The sequence below is a fragment of the Eimeria necatrix genome, genomic scaffold (genome assembly GCF_000499385.1).
Source record: "Eimeria necatrix Houghton genomic scaffold, Enh_scaff920, whole genome shotgun sequence".
NCBI lineage: Eukaryota > Apicomplexa > Conoidasida > Eucoccidiorida > Eimeriidae > Eimeria > Eimeria necatrix.
In genome coordinates this window covers 1-14,610 of record NW_013654719.1, presented here as the reverse complement: position 1 = coordinate 14,610, position 14,610 = coordinate 1, and the positions used below count along the sequence as shown (strand labels likewise).

General features: G+C 51.8%; 3 protein-coding genes across 3 annotated transcripts; 2 read left to right on the top strand and 1 right to left on the bottom strand.

The window, feature by feature from the left end:
- Positions 1-158: 158 nt before the first annotated feature.
- Positions 159-1,317, top strand: ENH_00083010 (hypothetical protein; the record flags this gene model as incomplete). The annotated part of the gene is made up of 3 exons (XM_013583421.1): positions 159-445; positions 886-1,007; positions 1,198-1,317. Coding segments are annotated over 3 exons (529 nt in total), but the record flags the coding sequence as incomplete, so codon positions are not given.
- A 3,694-nt stretch (positions 1,318-5,011) lies between these two features.
- On the top strand, positions 5,012-11,816 carry ENH_00083000 (rhoptry neck protein 2, putative; the record flags this gene model as incomplete). Its single annotated transcript, XM_013583420.1, has 10 exons — positions 5,012-5,516; positions 5,790-6,356; positions 6,578-6,931; positions 7,123-7,350; positions 7,701-7,808; positions 8,194-8,274; positions 8,489-8,656; positions 9,003-9,230; positions 9,390-9,539; positions 9,853-11,816. 10 exons carry the CDS (start codon positions 5,012-5,014, stop codon positions 11,814-11,816), a joined length of 4,353 nt encoding a protein of 1,450 aa, XP_013438874.1.
- An 839-nt stretch (positions 11,817-12,655) lies between these two features.
- On the bottom strand, positions 12,656-14,076 carry ENH_00082990 (46 kDa FK506-binding nuclear protein, putative; the record flags this gene model as incomplete). The annotated part of the gene is made up of 4 exons (XM_013583419.1): positions 12,656-12,873; positions 13,191-13,365; positions 13,472-13,566; positions 14,031-14,076. Coding segments are annotated over 4 exons (534 nt in total), but the record flags the coding sequence as incomplete, so codon positions are not given.
- Between the last annotated feature and the right edge of the window lie 534 nt (positions 14,077-14,610).

Here is a 14,610-nt window from a genome sequence, read left to right as displayed (position 1 = left end):
AAAACAAATAAATAAACAAATAAATAAATAAATAAATAAATAAATAAATAAATAAACAAATAAATAAACAAAAAACAAAAGAATTACAGCTTTTTGAACAAGTTTGCAAAAAGCCAGCGCAGAAAGCGGCGACTTTTCGCTGGTTTTGACCACCATAGTGCAGCCGCAGGCCAACGCGGGCGCCGCCTTCAGCACCAGCAGCATCAGCGGGAAGTTCCAAGGCACTATCTGCAGCAGCAGCAGCAGCAGCAGCAGCAGCAGCAGCAGCAGCAGCAGCAGCAGCAGCAGCAGCAGCAGCAGCAGCAGCAGCAGCAGCAGCAGCAGCAGCAGCAGCAGCAGCAGCAGCAGCAGCAGCAGCAGCAGCAGCAGGGGTGGGGTGGAGGCGGGAGCGTTTGCGCGGAACGCTCCGGTGTATGTAAACCTGGAGTGTATGTGCAGCTCAGGTGTATGTACACCTGGGGTGTATGTGGAGCTCGGGAGTGCATCTGGGGTGTCTGTACAGCTCAGCTGGGCCTACGCCTCAGCTGTCTGTACAGCTGATGATGCATGCATGCAAGTGGGGTGTCTATACAGCTAAAGAGCGCATGCAAGTGGGGTGTCTGTACAGCTGATGCATGCATGCAAGTGGGGTGTCTATACAGCTAATGATGCATGCATGCAAGTGGGGTGTCTATACAGCTCATGAGCGCATGCAAGTGGGGTGTCTATACAGCTCATGAGCGCATGCAACTGGGGTGTCTATACAGCTCATGAGCGCATGCAACTGGGGTGTCTGTACAGCTCATGAGCGCATGCAACTGGGGTGTCTGCACAGCTCATGAGCGCATGCAACTGGGGTGTCTGTACAGCTGACGACGCGTGCATGCGCGCGGGGTGTCTGTACAGCTCACGGCCGCGACGACTCCGACGGGTTCTCTGCGAGTGTGGCAGGAGATTTTATTTTTGTCGCGAACTGGAATGTAAGCCCCGCCTCTTATTTTGTCCGCCCAGCCCGCGTAGTAACGCAGGTTCGCGATGCAGGTCTCCACGTCGGCTCTGCGCAATTAATTAATTAATTAATTAATTAATTGATTAATTAATTAATTAACTAATTAATTAATTAATTAATTAATTAATTAATTAATTAATTGGTTTGTTAATTGATTAGGTGATTTGGGGGGGCTGCTGGGCTGCTTGTTGCCTGCTTTTGCTTCGCAGCAGCAGCAGCAGCAGCAGCAGCAGCAGCAGCAGCAGCAACAGCAGCAGCAGCAGCAGCAGCAGCAGCAGCAGCAGCAGCAGCAGCAGCAGCAGCAGCAGCAGTGTTACCTGGCGAACTGAATGGGTTTTCCAACATTGATGCATTCGATTTCGGCAATTTCTTCTTTTTGCTGCTGCAGCAAATCCGCCAGCTGCAGCAGCAAATCGCCGCGGCGGCGCGCGCCCACGCCCAGCGCCCAGGCGGGAAAGGCCGCGTGGGCGCAGCGCACGGCCTCGTCGACGTCTTCTTCGCTGCATTGGAAGCAAAAAGTGCAGCTTTTGGCAGCAAAAAAGTCCAACTTTTGCAAATTCCAGCAGCAGCAAACCCCGCGCTGCAGCAGCAGCAGCAGCAGCGAACTTCGCGGCCCCAGAAAACCCCAAAAACGAAAAAAACAAAAAAAATCGACCACTGGTCACCCCGGCTTCTTCGGGTGTACGTACACCCCAGCGCCCGCGCTGCGGTGTACGTACACCCCAAGAAACGCCCACGCGAAACTGATGGACCAGTGGACCTTTTGGGAGGCCAAAAAACTGCCAAGTGGTCCAGTGGACCACTGGGGACTTGCCTGGCTTCTCGGATTTCGCAAGTGGGTTCTTCCGTCGCCGGATTTATCAGAGTCCAGGTCTTGCTGCCGCGGGCTTCGCGGAACTCGCCGCCGATGAACAGGCGGGTCTCGAACTCACGCGCCACTAAAAAAGGAAAAACAAATTCAAAAACAAATTCAAAAACAAATTCAAAAACAAATTCCAATTCTAAAACTCGCTTGCATGCGAATTTGCTGCTCTTTCCACTCGCTTTCTGCTGCTGCCGCAGCCGCCGGTGACCTCGCGAGGCAGCTGCGGAGGAACCTCAGGCCTTTCTTGCACCAATCCACGCCGATTCGAAGCTAAAAAGCAAATTAATTCACTTTAAAGTCTTTTTGATTTTTTATTTCGTCGAAATAATTCAAAACGACCCGCGGAAAAGCTGCAGACGCTTCAACGCGTTCGGGTGTATGCACACCCCCGCGGCTTACTGGTCTGAAACGGCGGCGGCGGCAAAAGGCGAAATGAATTTGAAATAACACTTTTAATTGTTTTGCAATTATTTAAAAGAGCTTTCGACTGCGGAATATTCATTTCAACTCAGCAGCAGCCGACTGCAGCAAAAGCCACCACGGGGGAAGCGCGAGCAGCGCCGCTGCGACTGCGCAGCAGCTTCTTCTATATCTCCAGCGCGATCTGTCCTCTAAAACTCCTTTAAGTCATTTTTTTCATTTTATTTATTTAAATTTATTCTTTTCAAATCCAAAAAACGCATTTTCCGCAACTTTCCGCCTTTGCGCGGATTCACGTGCACCCCCAGGCTCCCAGCAGCTGTCCCGCCTTGAAGTTGAATTGGGAGCAAGAGGGACCAAACAACGGGAAAAAAGACTTTAAATTTGAAATGAATAAATTAATTAATTTTAAATTAATTAATTTCACTAATTTAAACCCTTTTCATCTCTTTTAACTCTCCAAAACGCCCATTTCAACACTTTTATCTTCTCCCGCCTTAGAGGCGAAGAGCACCCGCTGTCTGTACACCCCAAGCAGAAGATACACCGCAGCAAAATAAGCTTCAAATATTTTCGCAGATCTTCTTTTGTTTTATTTATTCTCTTTTGCTGCTTCGCTTTTCCCTCTTTTGCTGTTTTCCATTTATATATATTATATATGTATATATAATATTATATATATACATATATAAGACAACATCCCATTAATAACTTTAAAAATAATTATAAATACTTCTTGTTTCTTTACTTTTGCTTTTTTGCTGCTAATGCTGCTGCTGCTGCTGCTGCTGCTAGTGCTGCAGCTAAATACTTCATCTGTGGCCTCAAACGGAGGCAACTACCACATAGCTAGCTGGCTAGCTAGCTAGCTACCTAGCTAGCTAGCTGACCAGCTAGCCAGCTAGCTAACTAGATAGCTGGTTAGCTAGCTAACCGCTTAGCTAGCTATTTAGCTAACTGGACAGCAGGCTAGCTAGTTAGCTAGCTAGCCAGCTAGCTATCTAACTAGATATCTGGCTAGCTAGCGAATTACCTAGCTAGATAGCTAGCCAACTAGATGGCTGGCTAGCTAGCTAGCTAATTACCTAGCTAGCTAGCTGGCTAGCTGGCTAGCTGGCTAGCTGCCAGTGTCCTAGCTAGCTGGGAAGCTGCAGGTCTTGTGTGAGCAGCTAGCTAGCTAGCCAGCGGCTTTTTGTTCATTAATTTGTTTTAAAAGTTCTTCATTTGGATTTATTAAAACTTAGAGAAAATTAATTCGATTTAAAGCAGCAAAAGATATTTAAAAAAACAAAAATGAGTCTAAAAATGCCAGCAGCAAAACACTCGCAAGGCTCCCCGTCGGCCGCTTCAGGTGGTTTAGGGTTTAGGGTTTAGGGTTTAGGGTTTAGGGTTTAGGGTTTGGTGGGGTAAGAAGTTTGCTGCTTCAGCTAGCTGTTTGCTGAAGCCTAGAGGGCCCTTCAGCGCTGCAGCAGCTGAGAGTCCCCCAGAAGCCACCAGCAGGGGCTCGCTGGCTCCCTATAAACCCTAAACCCTAAACCCTAAACCCTAAACCCTAGACGCTAAACCCTAAACCCTAAATTTGGGGTCCCTGGAGCTTCGTGTGGACTTCAGACTTCTTAGAGTTCAAAACTTGGAGTGTCACGGCAGCAGCTGCGGCGGCAGTGCAGCAGCAGGCGAACGAGGTGTACGTACACCGCGGAACACGGCTTGAAATTCGAAGACTGGATAGTAAAACGAAGGGTTTAGGGTTTAGGGTTTAGGGTTTAGGGTTTAGGGTTTAGGGTTTAGGGTTTGGGGCGAGAAGAGTGGTGTTTCTGCGGTGGTCTGGCCCTGACGCGGCGGACTGGGCGGTGCGCGCGTCGGGCGGGTGGGGCGGAGGCGGGTTTTGGCGTCTTTGGGTTTTTCTGAGGCTAAAAAGAATTAAATTTGCAACGATTTGCAAAATAGAGTTTTATAAATTGTTTTTAAAGCCTAAAAAGAGGCTAAATGCGGAGAAGATGGAGCAGCAGCTGCTGCGGCTGCGCGCGGCGGTCGGCGGCGGCGCGCGGCGAGCCAGTGGACCTGCGGGGAAAAGGCAGTTAGGGATTTTTTGGCGGGATTTTTGCAAAGAAATATAAAAAGAAATTGCATTTAAAAGACAGAAAAGATTTAAATGCGGAAAAAGGGAAGCCGGCGGCGGCGGAGAGGGCACTCGGACCGCAGCTGTACGTACACCCGAGCGCCAAGCCCTCTTCTCGCAGGCCGCGGCGGCGGGCGGGCGGCAGCGTCAGAAGTGACAGTCTTCAGTTTTTTGCGGCGTTTTTTGTTTTTCATTTATTAGAGTTTGACTTTTGTCTTGCGAAGGACTTCTGAAGAGGCTTTGGCCAGGAAAGCCGTCGCCGACAGCCCAGCCAGCGGCCTCGCGTCTGCTGCTCGCTGCGCGCCAATCGCAGCACTTCGCCGGGAAAGCTGCTTCTTTTGCTTCTTTTTTGCTTCTTTTCGCATTTAAAATGATTAAATTCGTTTGCAATTAGGATTTAATTTGCGATTTCCGTTTGCTGCTCGCCGGATTCCGGAAACTGCGTGTCCGTGCGCCGCCTGACGCTGCGCGCGCCGCTGCTGCATCGATCTGCTGCTGCTGCTGCGCGCTGCAAAGCTGCTGCTGCTGCTGCTGCTGCTGCTGCAGCAAAGCTTTCTTGCTGCGGACTCTTTTGTCTTTATGAGGCTTCGAACTTGAAAGTCAGTTCCGCTTTTCAACCATGGGGGTTTTCTCCCGCCTGCTGTCGGGCGCGCTGCTGTGCGCCGCCGCCAGCCCAACTCTCCTCAGCCCCCACGCAGCAGCAGCAGCAGCAGCAGCAGCAGCAGCAGAGGGCTCCACCAGCTTCACGCTGCCCTCGGGCGGCTCTCTGCACGTCCAGGTCCTCAGAGAGCAGCAGCAGCAACAGCAGCAGCAGCAGCAGCAGCAGGGCCCCTGGGGCTCCACCATGAGCTTCGCGGGCCCCACAGGGGCCACGGGAGGCTACTCGGTGACTGCTGCTGCTACCTTGCGCAGCAGCGGGCCCCCTGCTGCAGCAGCAGCAGCAGCAGCAGCAGAAGGCATCTACGAGCTGCCAACTCCCCCCACTCCTGCAAACCCCATTTCTAAATCCCAAGTCCTTTTTGGCTGGGTCCCCGAAGCAGCAGCAGCAGCAAGTCTGCAGGCCCTCAACGCTGAAGAGCTCAACAACGCCCTCCGCAGCCAGGCCCTCGTCAAAAAACTCCGAAGTCAGTTTTGCTGCTGCTGCTGCTGCTGCTGCTGCTGTGCTGCTGCTGCTGCTGCTGCTGCTGCTGTTATTGTTGCTGCTGTTGTTTAGCCACCGCTGCCTCCGCTGCTGTTTTTGCCGCTGGCGTGGTGGCACGCTGCGCCGCTCGCTGCGCAGACCTAGAAGCAGCAGAAGCAGCTGCTGCTGCAGCTGCTGCTGCTGCAGCAGCAGCTGCAGCAGCAGCAGCAGCAGGGGGAATTGTGCTGCTGCTGCTGCTGCGTTGCGATGTGCGCAGCGCGAGCGCTGGTGGAGAAGTCGTGCATGATTCCCCTGGCGAGCGACCGGCGGAGTTACTTGGAAGCATTTTGGTTTGCTGCAGCAGCAGAAAGGAACTTTCGAGCAGCAGCAGAAAGCCAAAGAGCAGCAATTGAAGAAGAGCTGAAGCAGCAGCAAATGGCGGCTCCGGACATGAGCTACGCGCGCTCGGTGGCGACGCGGGCCAACATCGAGGGCGGGGCCTCGCCTGCTGCTGCTGCTGCTGCTGCTGCTGCTGCAGCAGGCGCTGCAGCAGCAGCAGCAGGCGAGGAAGCAGCAGCAGCAGCAGCACTCAGGTACCAGGAAACTGTCGACAGAGTCTTCGCGAATCGCGTCGAAGTCCTCATGACTTGCAAACTTGCTGCTCTCTTGGGGCAGCCGGGGATTTTCTTGAACGAAAAACTGACAGCAGCAGAAGTCCTCGAACTTGTTGCAACAGCTCTTGGCATTGGAAACGTCAAAGAGGAAGCAGCAGCAGCAGCAGCTTCCCCTATCGTCCCCATGTTCGGGGGCCTCGAGCCCTTCCTCCTCGCCTCAAACCCCCTCAGTACGCTGCTGCTGCTGCTGCTGCTGCTGCTGCTGCTGTTTTTCTTCTCGTTCCTGCTGCTGCTCCTGTTTTTGTTCTTGTTCCTCCTGCTGCTGCTGCTGTCGTTCCTCCTCCTGCTGCTGCTGCTGCTGCTTAGCAGGAGCGTAAGTTATGTCGTCGTTCTCGCGAATCGCCTGCTGCTGCTGCTGCTGCTGCTGCTGCTGCTGCTGCTGCTGCTGCAGTTTTGGGCCACGTGTTGACGCTGCTGATAGCGCACATCGACCGGGAGGCCTTCTTCGGGGAAGGCGCGCGGAAGGCCTTCTACAGCTTCACCAGCTTGGCCGCTGCTGCTGGCGGCGAAGGCGCCGTGGGGATGCTGGACGAGATGTGCGACAGAGACCGCGGCCCGCGGCTGGCGGGGCCGCTGCTGGGGAAGTACAAGCCCAAGGGGCGGGGCGGGAAGCCGCGGAAGCGCGGCAGCAGCAGCCCCTGGTTCGTCCGCGGCGCCTCCAGAGTCCACAGAAACAAGCAGCAGCCCGAGCTCCTCAGGGCCTACTGCGACGCCACAGAGATGATTCTCAACGCCCTCATGCTCAGTGAGCCCTTGCTGCTGCTGCTGCTGCCGCTGCTGCTGCTGCTGCTGCGGGGTGCTGCAGGCGCGGCGGCGGAGTGGAAAGCTGCGCGATTAGCCGGGAATCTGGAGCGGTGTTGCCGTTTTGCTGCTGCGGGAGTGAAAATAAATGCATTTAATGCCAATTGAACCTCGGATTCCGCTGTTTGACCGCAGAACAAGAAGAAGTTCAACAGGAAATGCTCAAGTTCTCGCTGCCGGTGGAGCCGCTGGTGGATCCGGCCACTAATGCTTCGCGAATTCAAACGAAAACCTGCAGAGGAGGAGCTCCAGTTTGCGAATTCGAAAACTCCATTTTAAGTCCAATTGCAAATCCCCTGGACCCCCAGGTGCAGGACCAGAACACCAACACCCGGGCCGCCTTCAACCTCTACGCCGGGCTCGGTGAGCCGCGCCTGCTGCTGAAACTTCGGAATAACTTTGAAAATATTTAATTAAATTAAAATTCAATTTAAATTCAAGTTATTTAACTCATTTTCTCAAACACTCACCCAGAGATCCCGCAGGCAGGGCCAGCGCTGCGGAATTCAACTTCAGCAGCAGTTTCGGAAAGCTGAATTTCGGGCGTTGTTGAATTCCGTTTTTGCAAAAATTGAAGAATTCGCCGGAGTGCCTTTGACTCGCGCTTCCCTCTTCTCATTTAATTGATTTAATTTATTTAATTGATTTAAGTTATTTAGTTGATTTAATTTATTTAATTTAATTTGTTTCTTTTTTGCTGCTTTCCAACGCAGCCAGCGCGCAACTCGGAAAGCTCCTCGAAGAAACCGGCGCCAAGTACTACGACGTCCGCGCTGACCAGTGGCTCGAAATCATTTCCAAGCCGACGGCGCACAGCGACAGTGAGTTTTGTTTTCAAAAAGAAGCAACAAAGTGGCAGCAACAAGCAGCACTTTCAACGCGGAAAGCGGCGACAAACAGCTCTTTCAACGCAGAATCACGACACAGAGAAAAGCACGAGACCTCTCTGAATTATAATTAAATGAAATCAGAAAAAATGGAGAAAAACGAGCCATGAATCAGTCAAAATGAGAATTCTGAGCAGAATATGAATAGTGGTCTTCGCATTTGCAGTGCTCCTGAGAGGAGAGGCTATTTCGGGATGTACGCGCATGCAAGAACAAAACACGAAATAGAGTTTAATTTTTATTTTATTTTAGCGTTTAAATGATTTAAATGAATAAATAAATAAACTTTTGAAAGAATTGATCTGCTTTCTGTTTTCAGTTCTCGAAAAAGTGTTCCACTATGACAACAGAGAGTTTGTGGCGTCGAAAAGAAGCAAATTGATCAAGAGTTTCGAAGCGAGTAAGAAGAAGAACAAATGAAAATTTATAAATTAAAATAAATGAAAATAAAAGAATTAATTTAATTTAATTTAATTTCATTTCATTTAATTTGTTTGGCGAAGAAGAAGCGGAGTGTCGCTCTTGCTGCATTTCTTGCGAATCTTGCATGAAAATTGTTCGTTTTTTGAATTTTGAATCATTTAATTGATTTTAAATCCTTTTTTGGTCTTCAGATGCAAAAAAAATCGCAGCTTTGGCCGGAAAGCCTGCAGTTCCCATCTCGGAAGCTGCAGCAGCTTACGAGGAAGTTCAAAGATCTGCTGGCAGCCAAACGGGCAAAAAGGGAGCAGCAGCAGCAAAAAAGAACCTTTTCCCAACAGCAGCAACTCTGCTGCTCAAGAGTGCGTCTTCTGCGCATTTAAGTTTATTTCAAATCTTTAAACAAAATAAATAAAGTTTAATTCAAACCTTTATTTAAATGCAAAATAATTTGCATTTAAACAAACAAAAAGGATTTCAAAGATGCAACGCATGCAAGAAACGCAGCTGAACTCGCATTACGGCACTGAATTCCGTTTTGCCTCATTTTGCGGTCTTTTTGCATGCGTTTTGCATGCGTTTTGCATGCATTTTGCATGCGTTTTGCATGCGTTTTGCATGCGTTTTGCATGCGATTTGCATGCGTTTTGCATGCATTTTGCATGCGATTAGTGGGCTTTAAAAGGCGTTTGCGGGTGTGGCGTTCAGGCACTCTGGCGTGCGACATGACGAGCTCTTTTGCTGCCAAGTTGGAGAGTTTTTCGCAATTCATGTTCAAGGCAAAAGCAGCTTCAGGGCGGCGGCAGGCGCCGCTGCAGCGGACTTTAATGGCTTTTTTCCGAACTCGAAAAGGCCCTGCTTTGCTCAACATGTGTTCTTTCGACCCCCTCACTTACAACTACCTCTTCCTCTACAGATTCGTCCTCCTCGGAAGCGGTCTGCTGCTGCTGCTGCTGCTGCTGCTGCTGCTGCTGCTGCTGCTGCTGCTGGTGGCTTTGCGTGGAAATAACTTCTGATGACTTGAATTGAAATTATTTTGGAATTATTTTGGAATTATTTTGGAAATATTTGTTGTTTTGAACTTTGAATTTGCAGATCCCGCGAAGACGCACGACAAGCAGCACGCGGCGGTGAGCAAGACGAAGCTGACCACCCGGCTGCTGGGCTCGTCGTGGACTCCGTCGATTCTGAAGAGAGTTTTGCAGGGCTTTAAGAGAAAGTCTTCGATTTCAAAAGCCAAACAACGTGAGGAATTTAATTTAATTTAATTAATTAATTTAATTAATTAAATTTGATTTATTTCACTTTCACGCTGTCCAGACACAAGGCCGCGTGGGCGCTCGCGCCGCTGCTGCTGCGGGAGCGCGCGGAATGTGAACAGGGGGAATCCGGAGGGAATCCGGGCCTTCAGAGTTTGAAATCTGGCGAGAAGAGTCAATTTTAATTAAATTATTTAAAGTTTTCGAAATTTCGGGAAGTCCTTTTGGTTTTCCCCCGCTTTCCGGCGGCGGCCGCGGGTCACCGCGAGTTGCTGCTGCGCGCTGCTGCTGTGCTGCAGTGCTGCTGGAGAGCCTGGACCCGTCGGTGCTGCCGCTGCTGCTGACTTCCTTCGAGTGGATAGTGCACACGCAGGCGGCGCTGCAGGTGAACCAGAACAGCGACATGTACCACGAGTTGGAGCTGAGTGCGCGGCGGCTGCGGGGGGAAGCAGCAGCAGCAGCAGCAGCAGCAGGCGCGCAGCTGCCGCGGGGCGGGCTGGTGAAGCAGACGGACCGGCAGCTGGGGGAGTGGGCGGAGTTCGGAGTTCCTGCTGCGCTGCTGCAGCAGCTGCGGAAGGGGGGGAAGCTGCCGAAGACTGTGTACTTCGAGCAGATCCCGACTCCGGACTTGACCAAGTGGGAGCAGCAGCTGAACCGGCAGTGGCTTGCTGCGCTGCAGGCCTACCTGCAGCACCCCTACGGAGCAGCAGCAGCAGCAGCAAAAGACCCCGTGGCGCTGCTGGTGCAGCAAAGCCGCGAGCGGCTCGAGGCCGAGCTGGACTCCACCCTCTTCCTGGGCCAGATCGCGGGGGCCCCCCGGGGGGGCCCCCCGCTGCTGCAGCCGCTGCGGGCCGCGGGGGCCCTCTTCCGCGCGCTGCTGCGGGCCCCGCAGCAAAGCCAGTTTGCTGTTTGGATGGGGGTGAAGGTGCATGCAGACCGCGTGCTGCGGGTGCTGCATGCAGTGCATGCAGCAGCAGAAGTGGCGAAGACTTCGGGGCTTTTCGAGCACTTCCGAGAGGCTTTTCTGGAAATAGTCAAAGACGCAGTGCTCGGCAGTCTGCAGAACCAGCGGCGCGTCCCCGGCTTCGACCTTGCTGCTGCAGCAGCCCGCAGCAGCAGCAGCAGCAGCAGCAGCGCAGCAGCAGCAGCAGCAAGGCGCAGCGCGGGGTTTCTCACGCTGCACCCCGAGTTTGCTGCGCTCGGTGCTGCAGCGCAGCAGCAAGAGTTCCAGCAAAGCATGTGCATGGACCACTGCGAGTCTTTGTGGGGTTTGGTGACTTCTTTAGTTTTTAGTAGTTTGCAAAACCCCAAAAAGTGGAATGATTACGAAAAAGAGATGAGTTCTGCTGCTGCTGCTGCTGCTCTTTCGGACCCCCGCAGAGTCAACAGCTTCCGCCTCGGACTTAACGTTCAAACGGACTTCTTTGAAAATATAATCGACAAAAAGTCCAAAAGAAACATCCAAAAAATGAAGTTCGGAGGCGGCACTTGGTTTGCCTATTCGCTGCTGCTGGCAGCAAAGCTCAGCAGCAGTTTGGGCCGCGCGAACTTAGCCGCATTTTTCGCCTTCCAGGCGCCCTACATGGGGCACTTCGTGCTGCAGTGGCAGCAGCAGCAGCAGCAGGCTCGGAGAAAAGCTATTATTTCTTTTTTGTCTTTGGGACTTTTCTTTGCATATACTTTTATTTCTGTCTCCGACATAACTCAGCACTTGAGCGACGCGGGGCTGGGGCCTGCTGCGGAGTGTCTGGACAACTTGGTTGTGGGGCCCGTTTGTGCTGCTGCTGCAGTGGCCCCTGCGGTGCGCAGCGCAGCAGCAGCAGCAGCAGCAGATGTCTTCAAAGTGGGGCTTTTTGGGGTTTTAACTCCTTATTTAGTTTGGCCAATGGTGGCTTTTAGTGTTTGGAATATTTTGAAAAGTGAATTTCAAGTTTTGCTGCAGTTCGAAATGAACTTGAAGAGTCTTTTCTCGCGCTTCGCCCGCTGGGCCCGCAGCCCCTTCGAGCGCTGGTGGCAGCAGCGCCGCAGGCTGCAGCAGGCGCTGCAGCAGCGAGCAGCAAACAACTTCCAGCAGCAGCAGCAGCAGCAGCAAACCAAACTTCCTTCTCCTCCGGACTTCTTCCAAACGGACAACAGCTTTGCAGATCTCGACGCTCTTGGAGTTCCTCCAGATCTCCCGAAAGTCTCCTTCGACATCTCCTGGGGAGGCGCTGTCTTCCCCCACAGCCCGCCCCTCGTCCTCGCTTCCCAGCAAGCTCCCTAGCTGCTGCTGCAGCAGCAGCAGCAGCAGCAGCAGCAGCAGCAGCAGCAGCAGGGGGAGGGGGAGGGAATGGTGGTTGTGGTTTTGAAGGGGGGGGTTGTTGTTTATTTATTTAGGCGCCGGCGCCGTTATCGCATATCGCAGGCTTGCAGCAGCAGCAGCAGCAGGTTGTCCTGCTGCTGCTGCTGCTGCTGCTGCTGTTGTTGTTGTGGCAGCAGCAAGACGCGAAGGCTCGCAAATTTATTTTCTGGCAAACAATAGTCCACTAACTTTTTTATTCTTTTGGCTTTCCCACACACACACAGATACGACGCTCTGCAGCAGCAGCAGCAGCAGCAGCTGCTGCTGCTGCTGCTGCTGCTGCAGAAAGAATGCTACTTGCTGCTAGCTAGCTGCCTCTACTTTGCTAGTAATAGATTTGCTGCTGCAGTAATGCAGTTGGGGAACTCGAAGTGAAACGACAAGAAAGAAAGAGCCACTTGGCAGTTAGGAAAGAGAAAAACCCTGAGACCAGCAGCAGCAGCAGCAGCAGCAGCTGCTGCTGCTGCTGCTGCTGGTGCTGCGCCGCGGTCCCGGGCGTTAGGAGAAAGTTGAATTGACTCTAAACAACAGAAATGTCTTAATTTCCGAGAAGTAGAAATAGAAATAGAAATGGATCAAATGGAAGAATTAATGTTGGTGGTAGTGTGCGAGGTGTCGGTACACCCGGCGCGCGCCGCTGGATTCCGTGCCGATCTCGTGCGATCCTCGGGAATTCAAATTGCAAATGCATTTCTTTGCAATTATAAAGCAATAATAATGCATTTATAACGCAAATGAGCCGCAAAAAGCTTCCAAATCGCTCATTTCAACGAGCATTTCCCCCCTTCCACCGCGAACTTGTCCGCGTTCGCCTTCAAGAAAGCCGCCATCTTCGGAAGACTCGAAGGCTTCTTCACTTTCTGCCCCAAAGACGCCAACGGCGTCGGCCCGTTTTTCTTCAAGAAGTCCACCAGCGCGTTCCGGTAAGCTGCTTCGTCTCCGCTGCTGCTCGCCGCTGCCTCCCCCGCCTGGTTCTTTGCTGCAGCAGCAGCAGCAGCAGCAGCAGCGGGAGGGGTTGGGCACGAGCAGCAGCAGCAGCAGCAGCGGGAGGGATTGGGCACGAGCAGCAACAGCAGCAGCGGGAGGGGTTGGGGAGGAGCAGCAGCAGCAGCAGCGGGAGGGGTTGGGGAGGAGCAGCAGCAGCAGCAGCAGCGGGAGGGGTTAGGGAGGAGCAGCAGCAGCAGCAGCAGCGGGAGGGGCTGGGGAGGAGCAGCAGCAGCAGCTGGAGGTGGGTTTATAATTAGTGTTGGGAAGGGCAGCTATTAAGGAAAGTGTTCAGCAGCAGCACAGACGCACCCTTCTTGTTGGGCTGCTGCTGCTGCTGCTTCTGCTGCTGCTGCTTCCGCTTCTTGTCTTGCTGCTGCTGCTGCTGCTTCGGAGCTTCTTCTTCTTCTTCTTCAGAGTCTTCTTCTTCTTCTCCGCTTTCTTCTTCGCTGCCTTCCTCGTCGTCCTCTTCGTCGTCCTCGTCGTCCTGTACATACACCCCAACACCCCACAACCACTGCAGCAGCAGCAGCAGCAGCAGCAGCACGAACAGCAGCAGCAGCAGCACGAACAGCAGCAGCAGCAGCATGTACCTCTTCGTCGTCCTCGTCGTCGTCGTCATCTGCTGCAGCAGCCTGCAGCGCCTTCAGTGCTGCTGCGCCCTTCTTGCTGCTGACCTTCCCCTTCTCTGCAAACAGCAGCAGCAGCAGCAGCAGCAGCAGCAGCAGCAGCAGCAGCGGTGAGTTTCGAAAGAGCTGCTGCAGACGATCATCTGCAGCACGGCTGCTTCGCGTTGCGTTTGTCCCCACAGAGCAGCAGCAGCAGCAGCACGAAGCCGCAAAAGCAGCAGCAGCAACAGCAGCAAACGCTGCTGCTGCTGCTGCTGCTGCTGCTGCTGCTGCTGCAGCAGCAGCGGAAGCATCTTTCTGGGCTGGGTGAAATGGCCGAAGCAAATTAGCGCTTTCCCTCAGCCTTAGAAACAGCCGCAAGTAACTAATTAAATATATTTAATTAATTAATTAAATAAATTAAATATAATTAAATAAAATGAATTAAATATAATTAAATACAATTAATTAAATTAAATTAATTAAATTAAATTAAATTAATTAAATTAAATTAATTAAATAATTAAAGTCAAAGAGCTCTTACTCTTCGTGTCTTCCTCCTCGGCGTCCAGATCCTCCACGCGGCCGTCCTGAGAAATAAATAAAATAAAATAAAATAAAATAAATAAATAAAATAAATAAATAAATGAAATAAAATAAATAAAATAAATAAAATAAAATAAATAAAATAAAATAAATAAAATAAATAAATAAAAGAATTAATTAAAAGAAATAAACCCAACAGAAGAGGACTGAAAGCCCTTCCTCGCCTCTCCTCCAAACCCTAAACCCTAAAACCCTAAACCCTCTCCCGCAAACCCTAAACCCTAGCAAACCCCAGCAACCCCTCCCCCAGTCTCCCCCAAACCCTAAACCCTAAACCCTAAACCCTAGCAACCCTCCCCCTCACAACAGCCGCGGTCACTCCCTCAACATCCCCAAACCCTCCTAAACCCTAACAAACCCTCATAAACCCTCGTAAACCCTAATAAACCCTCCTAAACCCCTATAAACCCTCCTAAACCCTCCTAAACCCCTATAAACCCTCCTAAACCCCTATAAACCCTCCCAAACCCCCACAAACCCCTATAAACCCTCCTAAACCCCCCCAAACCCTCCCTTGG